Below are 19,992 nucleotides of genomic sequence, written 5' to 3'. Positions count from 1 at the left end.
CTTTACATTGGTCCTGGACTCTTAAAGAGAGGGTATTATGCTTTTTTCAGTCACATAGCACCAGTCTATATCACACTACAATGATGACGAAACCTTCTGTTGGTCTGTAAATGCAGTAAATTAGAATAACTGCCTTGTATAAAATTGCTCTCTCAAAATGGCTGTAGTGAATGTCTTGAAATAGGCCTCTGTCTCTTTAAGAACCTCTGACCCTTTCCGACCCGCCCCCTCCACACGCTGTCTGTGGCATCAGTGGGGAGGGGGTTCTGCTGAGGAGCAGTGGTTGGTTACTCGGCTGGTGACGAAAGCTCGGAGGCGTCTCCAGGAGGTGGGGGCGTTCCTAGGAGGACTCAGGCAAACCTATCCCTAAAATGGCCGCCATCAGAGTTTTTACAGATTACTCAAAAATACGCGAATGTGCCAAGGCAACACTTCAAGCATGTTTTTAATGAGGGAATGACATAATAACATGATGTAAAGCTTGAAAAAGTCCATTTTGCATAATACCCCCCCTTTAATTACTTGGTGATATCAGATCCACCCTTATATACAGTGAATAAAGAAATCATAATGCAGGTGATTGATGAAGTGACTCTGATACAGAAGTTTGCACATGGATAACTTTACAGTGGTGTTGTACAGCCTGACAGCGGTAGCGCTCTGAGGGTGTCTCAGTCTTCCACTGAAGGAGCTGCTCAGCTCCTCTTTTCCCGTGCAGTGGAGGTGTTGTCCATGATGGATGAGAGCTTGGCTAATCTGTCCCTCACCTCCTCCACAGAGTCCAGTCTGTTTTGAACTGCTCTCAAACCGCAGTTACAATGGCACCATGGATTTGTTAATGTGCTCTTAGCTCTAACTGATAGCTTGAATTTTGTACCTTGTATCCCCCTGCAACCAGTGTCCACTTAGGCCATATTTTTAAGATATAAAACATGAAATATTAACACTGAGGAGAACTTGCAACCCCGCACGAACATCTGCATGTGTTTTTGTATGACGTGGCAAAGATGTGACTAAGCAGTAAAAATGAATGCATGATTCATAAACGACACACAGCGTTTCTGCAAAGAGTTCTTATCATATTCAGAGAAATCATAATCCACGAAAACTCTGAACACATTTGAGTAGCAGAGCGTCCCCAGTTATATTCATAAGGATAATGGCGTGTTAAAAGCAAAAGTTGTGCCAGGTGTCATACTTTAAACCAACGTAATAAATTCACGATAAAAGGGCAAATGTGGAGCAATTAAACGTCCTCGTAAGATGTGACTTATGCTAATTGAGCATTAAGTCCTTACAAGCATTTTTACAGTTTAATAAAGTCTTGTTTTTGACAGCTCAGTTTCAGGGGTGGTTTTTCGGGAATTGGAAGAGTAACAAGTTTTTTCCCTGGTATCAAAACTGTTTCTTCCTTCCTGTCTTTCTCAGCTCTACATCCTGCACATATACAGTATTCCAAATCTCTCATTTATATGTCCAAACTCTCTCAGACTTGCCCTCACATGAGCTAACTTTATGACTTTCCAAATCCCATCCATTCTTATCACTCTCAAAGACGTCTTCTATATTTTCAGCTCTGATACCTCCAGCCCTGCCTCCTCTCTCTCTCTCCTCTCTGCCACGGTCTATAAACTAGCTCCTCTTCGCACTGTCTTGTACACAATAAAGTTTATATCAGGCCACTTGGTCCCATATGATTACTTTTGTGTCAGGCACTTTCCTTTTGAATTATTTAAACTGACTTCTCCTCGGAGCACACGCTGGCCTTTTGACTTCATGCAAACACGCCCTACCACGTAGCATAAACTTTCGATGTCTCCAAGGCCTGGACGATTCTATAAGAAAATCAAGTCTAATCTCCAGGGTTTGCGGCTTTTAAACATAATTGGACTCCATAGAGACACAACATTTTATTTGTAGAGGATATTATATCATATAAATTATTACAATCTTGGCGATTTGTGGCCATTGTGATTTTGATACAGCCGCAATTCACCTCGTAACCCTGGCGTCCACTCTATTTTACTGAATAATACATGACTGTCTGTCTGTGCTCGTCCCGCAGGTTGATGCTGTGAGCCATGCAGTCTCTTTTCGGCGGGGGTGAGCTGGAGCTGCTGGGGGGCGGAGGCGGCGGTGACGCGGGGGGTGGCCTGAAGGACGACTGCGGCAGCGTGGTGTGGCGCTCCTCGTCGGTGTCCAACGATGACGTGTACTCGGCCTCGCACTTCGCCCTGATCTCGGCCTACCAGGACATCAAGACCCGGCTGGTCTGTCTGGAGCGCGAGAACACCAGCATCAAGAGGAAGCTCAAGATTTATGAGATCAAGGTGAGCGGGACTTTTATTGTTAAGTACGATGTGAATAACCTGCGCTTGACATTAAGGCAGTAATAAAAGTTATGTGCTCTATCACAGTTCATCTCTTTAGCTGATCAGACTCCATATGCACTGTTCTGAAAACTATAGCTGGACACTTAAGTCCTGAAGTGATTTAAAGGTTTGTAGGACGAACATTCTCAGGATGGGTACACTTATGCACAAAAAATGTATCAAATAAAGGCATGTCTTACTGAACTTTTGCCAGTGAATTCATAGGTTTTATTATTGCTTTTTTGTCTTCTTTTCGCCATGTTTTTCTTGTCATGGTTTTGTCACGTTTTTGTCGCTGCCATGTTTTTGTCACTTTGGGTAAAGCCAAATTGGAGAAAGTGTGCTTGGTTCAGGTGGGGTTTAAGAGGGTATATAACCCGTTTCAAAATACAGTATATATAGATCAATATATATTTTCAAACAGAGTTTAAGATACTGCTCAAGATGTGTTCGAGATACAATTACCAACTAAAACCACGTAAATCATGGTTTATTTTAGACCTGATTGTGCCCAAGTTTTGACCCAGTGCAGTTCTGTTATGGACCCGATTTGTCACAGGTGGAACTAGGTGTGAAAAGTTTGAGAACCACTGATATATTTTGCCATTTTACTCGCATCATTGTTAAAGGACACTGATAGAGATTGGTTTAAGATAAAAGGTGGGCAAACCAGCTACTTAGTTTTGTAGTGTTTTCCTTCATTGTTTGGATTCCCCTAAATTGCAGTTTGGCACTTTGACCACACATAAGTCAATGTCAAACCTGAATATACATTATCGCCATCTGCTGAGTCTATTTTGGGCTGTGCAATCAGCATAAGTGTGTTCTTTTTCTTAAGCAATGAGGCTGTACACAAAGATATCAAAGACACGGAGGAAGCTCTGGTCGGCTTTGATCAGCGGGACAGTATTCAGATGTAGAAACTCATCTGCATTTAAACAAAAGTAAGCGCTGCATCATACACAGGGGGGTGTACAGTGCGCCCAAAAAGAACTCCAGTTAGTGAAAGATTACAAAAAATGTCTTGCAAAAGTTGTGTTTTACAGATAAAAGTAAGTGAAAGTAAGAAAGTATTAGTGCCATGTAATGTGGACAAAATCAAAGCATGTCTGGGAGGTGAATTTTTAGAGACATTTTGATGTGCACTTTCATCTTCCTCACCTATTTCCGTGATATGAGTCATGCATTACTAGACCTACTATATGAAACCACCAAATGGACTTGCTAAATAAGGTGGTCCAAAATTATGTTTGATATATTTTGTCTAAAGAGTAAACAAAAGAATGGATTGCACGTTTTCTTCCCAGGCTGAGCTATTATGTATGTTATCCCTCCATACAAAAACCTAACATTGGATCCTATAGGTTTATGAGCCTGCAGGAAACCTACCAAAACATCTTCTGTCTTATTGCTCAGTATCAGTATCATTGGGAACATTTCTGCATGGCTGGAGAGGCTCGAATGGTGGTGGTAATCAAACCATTATTTGGATGGATTACCGAACTGGTGAGGCATAAAAGCACCACAGCAACAGGGAGAAAAGACCATCCCGGACTCACACACAGCACACAGCCTGCGGGGCAGAGGATTAGATAATAGAAAATATGGGAGCGTTCTCAAGGAGAAATTATAGACAAAGGGGAGATTAGGGGCATATTCCTATATACTTTTCAGTGATTTAAATTCACTTCAGCTCGTTGTCATCTTTATACAGTCGCTAATGGAGTATTTTTATCCAACAAAAAGCTGCAGTGCGTTTTTAAAAGAGCAGCTACAAACAATGTGCACTTGGCTACAGAGAACAAAATGTCTCAACAAGATGACAAAAGCCTGTCAGACTCTGTTGTTCTGGAGGAAAACTAGTAAACGTGAACCAAGGAGATGCAAGCTGTTGCAGCATTATGGTCTACAAGGAATACAGAGAGGGTTCTGTTACGTAAGAAGAGCTGACCATCGAAAGAGGGTTTGGTTTGGATACGACAATCAAATGATAATAATAAAACATACCAGAGTCTCTATGATGATTTGTCTGTTTGCATCACAGAAAAAGTAAAAAGAGTCATTTTGAAAAGTAGTTCTCACACTGTGGTACTCGGGGTCATCGGCACATTTAGACTTTGCCGATGACCCCGGCAAAGTGGTAGATTATTTAATATATGCTTCAGTAATGTGTTTAAGTGATGGGGATTTTCTGGTTTAGATGCAGTTTACACCCAGTTTAGAGACAGTTTAGTTAAATTTAGGCCTCATTTAGTTCATTTTAGACCCAGTTTAGTCTAAACTAGATCATGATCAAAGTCTGGTGGTACATGGTGTGAAACATTTAAGAACTAGTTCAGGATTTATTCATTAAAAAGGAAAAGATGGAACAGGAAGTTCTCTCATCGTTTTTGGTACAGTTTGTCAGGGAAGTAGCATTTTATCTATCTATCTATCTATCTATCTATCTATCTATCTATCTATCTATCTATCTATCTATCTATCTATCTATCTATCTATCTATCTATCTATCTATCTATCTATCTATCCATCCATCCATCCATCCATCCATCCATCCATAAATCTATCCATCCATCCATCCATCCATCCATCCATAAATCTATCCATCCATCCATCCATCCATCCATCCATCCATCCATCCATCCATCCATCCATCCATCCATCCATCCATCCCTCCCTCCCTCTATCCACTCACTCACTCTGTATTCCAGTTCCCCTGTACCCCCCAGTATGCAGTCCTATGTGAGCGCTAAAGTCCTGTCGCGTCTGAAGCTAACAGCTGTTGGCTCCGGCTGCAGACGCTGTTGACTCAGCGCAGCTCCGTCCCACACGTCTCTCGGATCCATCCAGGGACAGGTGCGGGGCTGTGCAGATGTCACTTTGTTTGGACCGTCACACCTGTGCTTTACAAATACTCTCTTTTTACAACGCCATGAACGTGGATGTGTTTACTACTCAGATTAATGGATTCAGATAAAAAGCCTGTGATGGAAAAATGAAAGCGTTGGCTGCACTGGACTGAGTTTTCTCTTTGACACAACCACCAAGGTGATTTTAGGAACACTGTGTTTCTCTTTTAACTGTCTGTTTTATTTGTCATATTTCTTTTTATTTGAGTGTCTCAAAGGAGGCATATCATGCAAAATCAACTTTTGGGGAATTTTAACCATGTTTTGACATTGTTCTCTTAATACTACCTGCTCTGTTCCAGATTTTTAAGCCCATTATCCATCACTAACTACACATCTGCGCTGTTTTATTATGTGTCCTCTCCGCTACTACCTGCAGAGGGCACTCTAGGCCATGTTGAAATCCATTTCAGCCCAATGTCTGACTCCTTAAAGCAGCACTAAGAAACTTGTTTACCGTAATAAATTATATCCGTAGTCCCACTGGGGGGTAATACAAGTGTTAATGGGATGACTGGGGGGTCTTTCATCTCCCCCCGTGTCTCTGGCCAGAAAACCACACTTGCAGCTTTCCTGCACCGGGTTGGAGTCACCAATACACACTAATGGAATCACGAAGAAGAAGCTAACAGGCTAACGGGCAAAGCTAACTGCGGGCTTGCACGACTTAAACAGCCAAATATCTCCATTGTGTAATAGGATGTACAATATCCCTCTCTCCCTTTGTCTTTTCTGTCAGCATAGTATTTAATCTCACTGACAATTAATGACTAAAAAACGTAACATGCCACAACACCTGCAGTGGCACTTATGGCCTCTAGGGGCATGAGTTACTTAGTACTGCTTTAATGTCTTTTCTTTACATAGACAGTGTTGGGCAAGTTACTTTAAAGCTGTAACTAATATCTTCTGTATTAGTAGTTACAGCTTTGACAATGTTTATATTACAGATTACTGTTTCAAAGATGTAGCTGAGTTACACTAGTTTGAGTTACCTTTGAGTTACTTTAGAGTTACTTTTGACAAAATATAAACTGAAAATAGAAATAATGCGACCAAGGAAAACTGCAGTCAAAGATTTCCTTTTCCTCCTCCTTCCCCATTCTTTCTGTTTTGTTTTGACAACTCTAACTACACCCAACTGCAGATCTTCAACATCAGTGTCCGTTATTATGGGGGGAGTTTGGCTTTTTTTTTGTTCATACATTTTAAATGCACTTGTAACTCGAGCTACTTAAATTATGACTAATATATTCCCGTATTTTGTGCAAGTAATATGTTATATTCCTTAATTACTGAAAAAAGTAACGATTTATTTGTAATGCATTACCTCCAACACTGCACTTATACACACCCAAAAGAGTTCAGAATGATCCATTTACCTACTTGAATATTTTTAGATTACTGTAGGTGTTAATTTTGCACAGATTTTTGAGAGGGAAAAAAGAAAGACAGATAAATTCATGCTGCTTTCAGATATTTAGCAATAATGTGACTTTACTCATAATTTAAAACTTCATCTCTTGCTGTCACACTATTACACCGCCTTTTAACTAAGGCTTTGAATAATGCAAAGCAGTTGTTGAAAATAAAAAAGAGCAACTGAACTGATGATAACTGATTATACATCGCCCAATTGTCCTCAGCCATTGTAACTGTGAAGCTTCGTGCTGTTTTACTGAGGGTACTCAATGTTCTTTGCGCTGCTGCTTTGAACACTTTTGAAGCAGCTCGGTCTGACGTCCTGATGTCCCCGGTGTAAACGCCCGTGTTGATAACATGTACCGCTAAACTGAGCAGAGAGGTGCACAGCTAAATGGAAAACGGTTGTTTGGTGCTACTTGGAACGGAAATACTTCACTTTCACTGACTTTACAGACAGGAATAAAAAGTAAAAAGCCCGCCGCACTTATTGCCAGCCACTCTAAATGTAAATGTGTGTGGTTATATAAGAGATCTTTAGTTTCTCTGTCACGGTCTCTGCTAACAAACAGCCATTTAGCAGCATAACCTTTGCGTCTGCTCTAGCCAGGAAAATGCTTACTTCGCGAAAACATGCTAAATGTTGCACGGCCCATTAGCGCCTACATGCATTATATGGTTGCATAATCTGTCATCGGCACCTCTGCTGCGTATCACTGGGTTTCAGAGGCACCACAGCACTGCATGTCAAAGAGAGATGAGCAGGTGAACGACCGGAGTTTGTGGTGTGTGTGGTTGTAAATTGTTCACTCTCAGTACAAAAAGGATTTGGTTTCAATATTTGTGAATTTTCTTTTTGCCTGAAAATGAAATTCTAGTGTACGATTTTTGCTCCATGACATTTTGGACTGGTTGCACCGAAACTTGGACATGATTTAATTTGGCGCCCTTGTTTGACAATGATTTTAAAAGGAAAAAAATAAAGAGATACAGCCTGTATTATTATGTTTGGGCGAATACTCAGCTATTGATGCAAAAAGAGTGCAATCATAACAGTATGGCTTCAAATTAGGGTCTGCTGAGAGTTATTGTAAACTGAAAATTGAAAATGTAACTGACTACAATCATTAACGAAAAAGTCAATCATGAATAGAAAAAAACAATTGTAATTCTTCTTTTCATTCACTTCAAAAGCTACGTTTACGATACAGTTATTATCAGAATTCATTTATTGTTTCAAACGTTTATTTTATGAGACAGATCGACAGTTTAGGCACTTTTACAGACGTTTTATTCGACATCTAAAATTAAAATCACAAAAAATATTTTAAAAGTCACTCCGGCGTTAGTTCAAAGGCGTGCAGAAAGTAGGTCAGCCCGGTGTCCGAACGCCAGCAGAATGAGTGCACTACGTCTACTAAAAGTTCACTAAACTCCGGGAGTAAGGTATATCTGCGATAAAGACAGACCAAACTCAAGAGACAGTGGAATATTTATGGATTAATATGAGTCAGATACATTTTCTTTCACATGGATTTACATGAATGAAGAAAACAGTTTAGATTTTTGTCCGAGAGAGTCTGTAATGTGCGTTTGAGTTCAGCTTAAATTGATGACGTAACATCCTGTCACTCCATTATAAAAGGGTCAGAAATAAATGTATAGTAACCGTACCTTGTGAATTGTAAACGTAACCCAATAAATGTTTAGTTGCACGTGGAAACAAATTGGTCTCGGGCTAAAGCCGGACATTTGAAAGAAGAGCGGCTGCTTTTACCCATTTCAAAAAGAGAAAACTATTAGAAATATCCAGAAGTACCAGAGAATGTCCGATATACTCTATTTATTCTGCCTGATCACCAAATCTGCAGATGAGCTGTAGAAATGTGATCTCCCCCATTCACAGCATTAAAATATTGGAATGTAATCCAACAAAAGTCCAATTATAATCCTGCATACCTGAGGCCCACCCAGTGAATACAAACCAGCTTCACAAGACCTTCAGCTTTGGGCTCAGGACATATCGATCGTATATGTCTTTATATAACGGCGCAGCTGTTTCACCTCCAACTCACCTCAGCCCAACTGCAAAACAAAAGCAACTCATTTCAAGTTAATGTCACCTTTTGTTTGCTTTGCACAGTTCTATAATGGAATAAAGTATAATTGATTATACATTTGATAAACTCAGAGAAAGAAATGTGTTTTTTATCATTTATTAGGTGAGATTTGTTTTATGCCGAGAGTAAATTAGAAGGGATGTGCAGATCGGATATTCAGTATCGGTATCGGTAGCCAATCCGGGCATTTTGAGAGTATCAGATTGGATAAGAATGACTGGATCAGGTCCGATACAAAACCTGTGGTTCTGGATCTGCAGCGGCTCCAACCTGCTGGTTAACCGCACTGCAGAGCTTCGAGGTTTATCGCAGCACAGTGGTAAACCTGCAGACCCAGGACCGCAGATTCACGGCCTTGGTCTCAATGGTCTCAACTTATATAGCGCTTTTCCACCTACATTAGGCACTCAAAGCCCTTTACAGCAAGGATCCACTCACCTCATTCTCATTCATACACCAATGTACGCAGACACTGGGGGAAATGTGGGTGAAGTGTCTTGCCCAAGGACACAACGACAATGTGCACTTTCAGGAGGTGGGATTCGAACCCCCGACCTTCCGATCATGAGACGACCCTCTCTACCATCTGCGCCACTGTCGCCTTCATGCTATCGCTAAGCTAGGCTACTATCGTAAACCTGCCGCTAACGCCTGCTGCTAACACCTGCTTCTTAAAATCTTTGTAATTTAAAATTCAAAGCTAAAGGCTAAATCTCTTGCATGTTTACAAAAAAAAGCAAACTGGTTAAACTACTGTGATATCCATTGGCTACAATATATAATGATATATATGATATAAAAATATAATAATACAAAAAGACTGTATCGAATCGGTATCGGCCAGCATGAAGTGTCAAAATATCGGATCGGCACATTCCTATTAATTAGTAATGTAAAAATGTATTGGGTATACTTTTCTTCTTTGTACTTTTTGGAATTGTATTTTGACACTGTGCATCAGGCTCCTTTCAGTTTAAAGTGACAGCGCTTACTTTAATATGCACATTTAGTATATAAAAATATTGTTCTGAATCTTATGCTGCTACTTGCTGTGTTTCGGCTAATAAAACATTCCTGCAATGGTAGAACAAAAGCGTTGAAGTATTAATAACAAGCGTAATGCCGTCAATAGTACGGCGTGATAACTGGGGCACACAGTTACAGCTGATATGATGAATCTTTCATGATCCCAGTGTGAACTCATCAAATATTGCAGACGTGAGTGGGGGAAAAGCGCAGAGAAAGTGCAAATGTAATCATGCAAAGGAAACAGGGACTATAAATGCAGAAATAGACAGTTTATTTTTGATGTAACTAACTTTTTGTTTTGCTTTCTGCCGTAGTTTCCGATGATCAGCGAGTTTGGAGAAGATAACTCGTACTGTTCCTTCGAGAGCAAAGAGACGGCTCTGCTGCAGTCTGAAAATGGGAGTCTGCTGGAGAGGGTCAATGTCCTCACACATGAGGTAAGTCCACGGATAATCGAGACACAAGTCATAAGTCTGTGTCTGTTCTGAGATCTTAGACAGTGTCTGACTACTTTTACTGTTTGGATTATTAAAGTGTACACGACAGGTTTGATTAATATGTGACTTAATGTGTCTGTGTCTTGTTAACCATGTTTTTCAAAGCATATAGTGATCATCACCAATATGCGGCCCAGTCCTACAGAGCTCCCATCTGGCCCTTAGCTAGGCTTAAAGGAACAGGCCACCGTTTTTGCATACTGAGATATGTTCTTACCAGAGATGCACAGATCCAGCTTTTTTGCTACCGATTCCGATACCAATACTGGGGTTTGAGTATCTGCCAATATCCGATATTTACCGATACCAAGAGACTTTCTTAAAAGTGTCTTTCTCTGAGTGAAAAAAATAATTGACTCTTCTCCATTGTAAGATCAATCAAGTAATATTTTATTGTCTTGTTACGGATCAATTATCAATTATATCTATGGATAAACTCTTGGGTAGACATTTAACAAGGATGACTTTCCTACACTAAATCCTTTGGTAAATGACAGGTTTTCGGTTACATTGATATAAACAACTCACATGAAGTGATCTGATCACTACAAATATGTTAGAGCAGTTATTTCTTAAACTAAAATGCAAACACTTGGCTTCAGCAGTGGTTATTTTTATTTTATTAGGCTACATTAGGTATTTCTATCTTAGTTTCTGTCTCAGCCTTGATAGCTTTAGCATGCTATTTCTAACTGCAGAATTGTGCTCGGCGATCACAGTGTGCAGCATGTCCATATTCACTTAGATTTAGGTGGTAAAAGTTGTGTTTTTAAGGCATTAAGAGCCATAACTGGTATCGGTTCAGTATCAGATATTTGTAGCCGATACCCGATATTTATATATGGACCCAAACAGGGTGAAGTTAGAAGTGACCAAGCTCTTCCACGTTTTCCCGATTTAAATACGGTTACGTGAGTGTTTACATAATCCAAGTATAGTCACACAAAATCAAACATGTAGATTTTCTAAGCGGATAAAAAGGGAACTATATTCTAATGTGTAACAATACCTTAGGAGCAGTAAAGACCAGACAGATACGATATCAAATCGTCTAAGCTAAGGTAAGAACATATCTCAGTATGGAAAAACCTCTCTAGTTCAATCTTAATTTTTAAGTTAAGTAGTAAAAGTAGTTTGTTAAGTAGTTGTAGTAGTCCCAGATTACATTCATAAATGGTTATGCTTATTAACACGAAGCCGAAGTTCAAGCAGAAAAAATATTCACATGAAAGGATTCCAATGTATTGAATTATGATACTGATTTTATTGTGTCACAAGAGCTGCTTGTCCTTAAAGTGTCTGTTGAGAAACAAGTTGGCCCTCGGGAAACTGTAATTAATGACCAACAGTGTGTCACACTTTTGTGTTTCGATTGGCTTTTGTGCAGACCGTCTCAAAACAGGAAGGCAGTGATGAAAGGCGGCTGTTGTGGGACAAAACATTTAATTCAGACACACAAGGTCAAAGTGGCTTCAGCCGTGGTCATTACGGCCTAATGAAAGAGAGTCTATGAGCGCGCTCTCAATATGAGCCACATATGATTTGGCTGGATTTTCTTCTTTAAGCTTTTATTAACCATAGCTTCCCACATAAAACATATCTCTCTCTAAACAAAGTGCTATAACAGTGAAATGCTGGCAGCGCAATTTGGCACAAGTCCTGGCATAAGGCCTTGAGGGAATTTCCACTGTGTGATAATTAATTTAACATTTCATATACCACTGTTTCGTGCGGTACAGCATTAAGGAAATAGAAAAAATAATTGAAAAAAATGTATATATTTTTGTCTTCAGTCTCTATGTGGCCGATGAATGCAGCTCACCTTGGCAACAGCCTCGACAGAAGATTATGTTGTATGTTTTCAATAGGCATTACTGCGCTTCATAATAATAATAATAGCCCTATTTGTTGTATGTCTTTGCCTTTGTAGACTGCACCTCAGCACTCACTCCCACTTCCGATCCCCTTATGCCTGCATTGTCTTAATTTATCTCTCTATTGCTATTATAAGCGGACGTCCTGGTCTGCCCTGTGATCTGTCAAACAACATGTGATTATTGCATCCAGAAACACTTACCCTCTCATTACTTTAGAATAGACCAGCAGGCAGCAGTTTTTCTGAGAAATGAATAATAATCTCTGTTTGAAATGATTATTTTTGCACTGAAATGTCAAAAGCGTCACCGTTTCTTACTTTTCAGAGACACATTTGAAGTCTCTCTCTACGTATAGTTAGATGTTGATGTTTCCCCATCGCTGTTCCGAAGTCTGAGTGAGGAAAGGTGAAAGAGTTGAACTGAAAGTCTTTGCTGTCTGTCTTAGCTCCAGAAGAGGAAAGAGCGAGAGGAGCAGCTGGAGGACGTGATCCAGGCGTATGAGAAGATCCACTTGGAGAAGAGCAACCTCCAGAGAGACCTGGACAAGATGGTGAGAGCCACGCTTTAGTGCTCAGATGTAGGGCTCAATGTATACAGTATGTACCAATGCATCAACATGACTTGCAAAAAAGCACTGGCACTCCAAACAAATATGAGCAGCATGATTAAGAACTTAAAAGGCCTTTATTTAGATTCTAATGAGCCCTGATGAAGACCTAGTGCTCATATTCATTTGGAGTTCCTCGGTTTGGCACTTTTTTGCAATTTTTATCTTTTTCCCATGAGCACCTATACAAATTGTATAGTCATATCGCTGTTTCTATTTTCTAACATTACTTGCTTTCCGATACCAATGCCTGAACCTTTTTTTAGTGCTGTCTCATAACACACCAGGCATCAAAGCTACATACTGTAAGATTGTTTTTTTTTTCCATACCAAATTTTACCAGCGTTAATAGGTAAACGGTGCTTTAATATTACACTGTCTGACCAAAGGAAAAGTCGCCACAGAAATGGGTCACATGCTTTAATATTTGATTGGACAGCCATTAGCTTTGATTATAGCACACATTCACTGTGTCATTGTTTCCATAAGCTTCTGCAATGTCAAAAGATCCACTGTTGCATGCGTTATTCATCACGATCTTGCATTGATGATGGGAGAGTGTGACTCCAGCACATCCCAAAGATTCTCAATGGGGTTAAGATCTGGACTCCGTGGTGGCTGATCCATCTCATGCTCCCTGAGCCGCTCTTTCGCAGTGTTAGCCCGACGAACCCTGGCGCTGTCATCTTGGAATATACCCGTGCCATTGGGAACGAAGAAATCCCTTGATGGAATAATGTGGTCAAACAGAATGTCCAAGTCGTCAGCTGATCTCATTCTTTGGGCACTGAGTGTTGCTGAACCTAGTCCTGACCGACTACAGCAGCATGATCAGAACAGTTTGTTGGGTCCAGGGGGTGACTTTTTGGTCAGGCAGTGAGTGTTGTTGCATATGTTTAGGTTGGTTTGTTGTGATTTGAAAACCGTCTTGATTTGTAGCACTAGGGCATAACATCATGTATTTTTGATTACATATGTATTATTAATTATTAGTCATATTGCACAACCATAAATGTTCCTATACAGAGTGCGAGGGTGAGGTATAGGTTATATGTGTCAGAAGGCGCGTGGGAGGGTGAATTTAAAGCGGGAGCCAATAAGCCTCGAGGGTTTCTGGACGATAAAGAAATTAATTTGTGTCTTTAGGTCAATGTTGAACACGAAAAAGCTCCAATAATGCATTGCGGTGAGACCCCTGCTGTTTCTTTTAATAGATGTGTTACATCATTTTGCTGCTTACTTTGCCAGTGCTATCATTTTTCTTAAAAAATACATAGGGAACATATGGTACTTTGAATCTACATAACCATCTGGTTCATAATATTGGTTCTTCTGATGATAATATGATGGCAGTTTCCTTTTTAAACCCACAATCAAATTTCTGTCTGCGTGCATGACAGGAAACATTAGACATAGTACATTAGTTCACTTTACTATTTCTGTTCCTCCAGCCCATTAAAAAGTAATTTCCTTTTTATACAAACTTTTTATTACTTTTTGAACTTTGCTGAGATCACATTGCTTTGAAGTGTTTAAAATGCTAGCCAAACAAACTCGTTTTGTTCTGACCGGACAGACGATTGCCTATTGTCTATTGAATCCTGTGCAGTGCAGAGTCAGCAGTTTTTTGTTTGGACAGATCTTAAAGGGATGAGGATTGGACTGATTTAAAGGGATGGGGTTTGGTCCAGGACTGAGGGACGGCTGCCAAGGGACACAGTGTCAATGTCGCCTCCCGTCTGTGGCTCATTAACATTTCCCATCTCCTGCGCGGGGCACATTGACTTTCGCACTTTCAATTTGAGCATTCTTATGATAGACGTCTCTTGAATACAGCATTGATTTCAGTTTAAGTACTCACTGATAAAAAAGGATAAAGACGATCTATAGAAGTCCAGAGGGTTACATGTCAATCTACTGTTTATGCCGGTCTCCCGCCTGGATAGATAAAATGGGCAGGGGCATGTCGGGGTGGCCGGAGGGGACATGGACCAGCCCAGAAAGCTGAATGACCCATTTTAGGTGCCATCCCACTGAGTATTTTAAGGGTCAAGTTCATTTTAGATTTCACTTTGAATTGACCACCAAATTATAACAAACATGAAATATATTTGAGGTTGTAACAATCATGAATAAGCACTCACTTTGCTGGCCCGTGTGCAGAAAGTCTCAGTTGAAATACCTTAAATACCTGGGTATTAGCAGTGCCTTCAAAACAAGCCACTTGTCGCGTTGAGCTGCATGGTGCGCATGTGCAGAGCTATCAGATCATTTTACATTTAGCCATCGAGTTAACCTCCCCCAAACAACATAATTTCACGCATTTACCTGTTACTAGGCTGCCTATTCTACTATTAATTAGTAAATTAAGTATAATCTAAAATAGCTTTTTTGTTGAAAATATAGGTTTAAAAAGTACAGATTTTGGCATTGATTATAAAGCAGGAAAGTTAAATTGTAATAAAAGTACTGATGGAATATTTGTCTGTTCTTTAGTTTTGTTATATTATGCAAAAAAAACGTTAAAAGCACAGAATAGCTCTTTTCCATGAGAAACTATGGCATGCACATTGATACTTTTAGCTCAGATTGATGGGTCCTGATGCCACCCTAGAATATAACTAAGTCACCCCTGTGAAAAATGTCAGACATGCCCTCAAGGGAGATGAAGAAAACCAAAAGAACAGTAAAAGTTTTATGCAAATGCAGTTATGTATGTGGCAAAACTCTGAATGCAGTTCTTTGGACAAAACGTCAATCTAAAAAAGACTGTAGTCCATTACTGTTGTTGAATGGGAGGCTAAAGCAAACTCAAATTGGATTACCTCTTTGTTGTCTTAATCCGTTCTATAAAGAAAAAAGAAAAACATATTGATTGTGTTAAATAATGACAAATAACTTAATCTGGGAGGAGATTAACTGCTCTGTCTCCCTCATGTGTTTCCAGACGAGCCTGGTGGAGAAACACGTGGAGAGGATCTTGAGTCTGGAGGCTGCGCTGAGACAAAGAGAGAACTCCTTCCAAAAACTCAACATCCAACTGCACAGCAAAGACATGCAGTACCTTCAGCTGCACTCCGGCCCCGACGCACACAGTGAGTACCCTGTGCCCTGTGCTTTCTGCATGACATGTGTTTTGAAATAACATGTAAATGCCGTTCAACAAAGCTATAAATACAAATGTGTAAAATAGAGGGATCCTGCCTGTTAGTTTCTCATTTGACAGACTTGGCAATGTCTTCTGTCTTGTGCTCAAGAAGTAAGCAAAAAATGTTTGAAAGGTTTGACAGTAAAAAAAAAAAAACCTTGTGCATCAGTCAAACTGAAAAATGTCATCTTGTCTCCTGTCAGTATCCAAATGTCACTGAAACTATTGCTTCAAAAACATGAAAGCAGAAGTGTTTAGAAGCATTTGGAAGAGCGTCTGCCTTTGCGGCGTTCACCAGGTCTTTACAAATTGCGTTGTAAGTACTTTCCCGATTCTCCTCCAGCACTAGAAGCACATCAGATGAATAATGTTGCTGTTTACATATTCGACTCAGTCAGCAAAACTGTGGTCATAAAACATGGCCCCGCTCCTCCGTGCTGCATGTGATCTCCATGTTAGAGCTGCTTCATTGTAAGCCATTGTTGAGACTGTGGGAGGCTTGTGAAATATTCCGAAAACATGCTATTGCCACCTCAACAGATGCCCCTTGTGAATGCAAAGAACAGACATTTTGCAAAGAGGCGTCACGTTGATTCAAAAGACACAAATAGATGCGTGGGCTGCTTCATGATGATTACTGTCCAGAGTTTGAATACACTGCTGGATATGTACAGTATGTGCCTATAGTTGAATGCTTGACTGGAGAGAGAGGGGAAAAACATAAAAGATCATTTCTTTTTCAACATTGAAAGTGCAGTGTTTCCTGGCTCAAGGACGTGGTGTTGCGAGCGCTGAATCATAGTATGCCCACGCGGATCACATCACCCAGGTACACGCTGAAAGACATCAGCCTTGGAAGAAGTCAGCGCTTTTGTTGTACAGTTACAGAAGAAGTTGCGTCAGTCAAGTATAACAGGAACAGGCTCTCAAATTCACCATTTTTCAGTCGTTGACGTAGCTATTTAGTCCTGAATTTAATGCTTATTGAATTTAATGCAGAACTACAGTGAATACCATGAATCACTCATTTCTGCAAAGCCCCAACATTTCGATTTTTACATTTATTATGAAGTCATTTGTTTCATTAGTGACCCCTTGTGGGAGGAAAGTGTATCTGCGATCTCATCCTGTAATGTTTCATTCTCAAAAATCATCAGCTAATCTAAATTCAAATGAATATTTTCTATATTTAATTGGAACGACTCTGTTAATTTGTCTTTTGACAGATTTGACAATGTCGCTTCTAATCAGCGAACGTCCCGTCTGAAGATGCTGTGGTCGTCAGTGTCTTGAGCTCGTTTAACCTCTTAACCCAAATCTAAAAGCTTCTTGCCTGGAAAGTTCACAGCCTATATACCCTTTAATTGTTTGTAAGCTTTCTTAGCTGGAGGCAGGAAGCTAGATTCCTATCTATTTACATTGTAGCTGTTGTCACAGTAATGATAAACAAATGTCTAACTATTGTTGGAAACATCATATTTTATCGTCTCAAATGTCGTTCCTCTTGTTCTGGCACCTTAAGCCACAACATGACCACATTATTTAGTTTAGTTTTACACTTATCATGGCTAGTTTTAGTTTAATCTTGTTTCTCTTGTTCACTTCCTGCCTCCAGCTGATGTCACCGATGATGTCAAGTCTACTTTTACAGCTCCCCGACTTGAAAGGGAATGTCCTCTCTACACGAAGGAAATAACTGGACTTCACTCCAATGAACAGACTTTTGGGTTTTTATTTCTCTGTCCGTGTGGTACAGGTGAAAAACCTCAAAACACAGAACAAAAGCAAATGTAAATAAACATGTAAATAAACGAATAATTTTCTAACCAATGTTTTTTAGCTTAAGTATTTAACATATATTTTAAACACATTTATGCATTCTGATACATGAAATTAGTTTTGATGCCCCACATTTGTCCCTTACCGGCAGTCCTTCTCTCTCTGTAGAAAGGAGTTCTTTTTCTTCTTTAGTAGGGACCTCTTTGAGGTTTTGAAGAGAGACACTGCTTGTGTCTCCACTCTCTCTGGTCCTCTGCACACTGACTGGCATGGAGAACCTGTGTGTTTTTGGAGTTGGTCGGAGTGTGTTGATTGGAGCATTGGTTTCACCTGCTTGTAGTGCTTGCTGTGGCTGGGGGGCGGGGCGAGCAGGCAGCTGGACAGCACACCTCCCACTCGGTCTTCCATCGGTTTCCGATGGAAAGATCGCAGAATAACTTTGCTTCTTAATGGTCTGATCCCACCGCTGATGGGAAGTTTAGCATCGCTGTGAGTATTTTTGCAGGGGTTGTGAGCAATGGCTCCCTCTGCTGGTCTTACCTCCCACTGCAGTTTTTTGCAGGTTCTTTTATCCACCTCGGTTTTGGTCGACGGTTCCACCCTTTTCTTGCAGATAGCTCCGGACCTCTGGATCCCAGGTAAGTTACAACCACAGTTGTCTTCCTTTGCGTTCACAGCACTCATGGACCTCGCAAAGTGGGTTTTGGAGCCGGTAGTTGAGAACGTCAGCCCTCCGAACAGCTTCGGATGAGAGCCAGCAACCGTCTTCCCCAAGGGCCCGTCCCACAGCACTAAATCTCCAACGCTGGACACCTTCTGGGGAGCCAGTTTGCCCTCCTTGTGGCTGATGAGGAGCTCCACCTGTCTTGGCCTCACCAGTTCATTGAGTGCGACCTCTGGGAAGAACCTTTGGAGTTTCTCAGCAGACACATGCTCATGGACTTGAGCTATATCATTGAGTCCATAGCAGATCAACAAGCGAGGTTTGAATGTGCCATCACTAGCGCGGACCCGAATCTTCAACAGGTAGCGCTTCGTGTTAATTTGGGAGGTCATCCCGCCGACGCCATGCACCACTAGTGTGATGTCCTCACTCCGGAGATTTAGTCTTCTGGCCGCTCGGTGAGTGATGTAATTTGTATCAGAGGCTAGATCAATGAGCGTGCCTATCTTCTGCCCCCCGTTGGCTTCTACCTCTAACAGCATAAGGATGACTGGCCACTCTTTCAAGCCATTCTCCGTCAGCAGATCTTGTTTGCTTGACGCCTGTGGGGTTTTGGTCACGGAGTTGCTGAAGGCATGGCGACATTCTTGAGAGAGTTCTGGGGGGAGTTTTTTGAGGAACTCCTCCTGGGCTTCTGTGTAAGTCTTATAACGATCCCCTCCCACTGCAGCGATTCTGGGCTTCGGCTTTCCTAAGGGGCACAAGTAAAAGTGATGTTTATTGCCACTGCATTCTGGTTTCCTGCACAGGAATTCGTCTTTGCAGTGGTCCTTCACACTGTGGATTTCTAGGCATTCTTTGCAGGCTCCTAGTCGTCTCACAGCATCCTTTTTGTCAGATAGCTTCATTTTTTGAAACTTCTGGCAGAAATACAGCCTTCGACTGTGCTTAGCGTTCCCACACACAACACAAACAGAGTCTCTGCTTGACTGCATGGTGGTTCTACTTGACCTATGTTTCGGGACTTCTTCCCCCATTAGCTGCTCCAGCCGTTCGTAGATCTCCTCCTGGCTTCTGAGGAAAGTCAGAAGAGTATCAAAGCGTTTGCTATCATCTACATGATTTTCAGCTGCATAGCGTAACCAATCCCTCTTCAGAACCTCAGGCAACTTGCTTTCTATGGACATTGTAACTAGCGGGTTTTTTATGGCACCGGTTTGGCCCAGGTCTCTCAGGTCAATTAAGGCTTTCTCGACCAATTGAATAAGCTCAAGGACCTTTCTCGGCTGGTAGCTTCTTACATAGGGAAACCGCTGCAGTTCCTCAACAATTTCAATAGCAATGGTGGTTTTGTTACCGTAGCGATTGTCGAGGACCCTGAAGATGTCTTCGACTGCTGTGTAATTAGACAGGCGAAGATCTCTTCTGGTCCGGTCATCAATACTGTCTAGAAGCTGGTATTTCATTACCTCCCGTGATCCAGTAGGTTCGCCTTGTTCCTGGAGCGCCAGCCAGTCCTTTCTCCAGCAATAGTAGTCACGCCTGGTGCCAGGGAATTTGGGTAGCGA

General features: G+C 41.0%; 1 protein-coding gene across 2 annotated transcripts in view; it reads left to right on the top strand.

Moving 5' to 3' along the window:
* Nucleotides 1-19,992, top strand: part of tbkbp1 (TBK1 binding protein 1) — a 74,905-nt gene that overhangs the window by 36,783 nt on the left and 18,130 nt on the right. For both annotated transcript variants that reach the window (XM_079577684.1, XM_079577683.1), the window contains exons 2-5: nucleotides 2,066-2,330; nucleotides 10,167-10,289; nucleotides 12,672-12,776; nucleotides 15,781-15,928. In XM_079577684.1, coding sequence (XP_079433810.1) covers nucleotides 2,082-2,330; nucleotides 10,167-10,289; nucleotides 12,672-12,776; nucleotides 15,781-15,928 — 625 coding nt within the window. In that variant the 5' untranslated portion in view covers nucleotides 2,066-2,081. The remainder of the gene's footprint in view (nucleotides 1-2,065; nucleotides 2,331-10,166; nucleotides 10,290-12,671; nucleotides 12,777-15,780; nucleotides 15,929-19,992) is intronic.

The sequence above is a fragment of the Gobius niger genome (genome assembly GCF_951799975.1).
Source record: "Gobius niger genome assembly, chromosome: 19".
Taxonomy (NCBI): Eukaryota; Metazoa; Chordata; class Actinopteri; order Gobiiformes; family Gobiidae; genus Gobius; species Gobius niger.
Note: the sequence above shows the minus strand (reverse complement) of the source record. Positions and strands in the feature narration are given on the sequence as shown.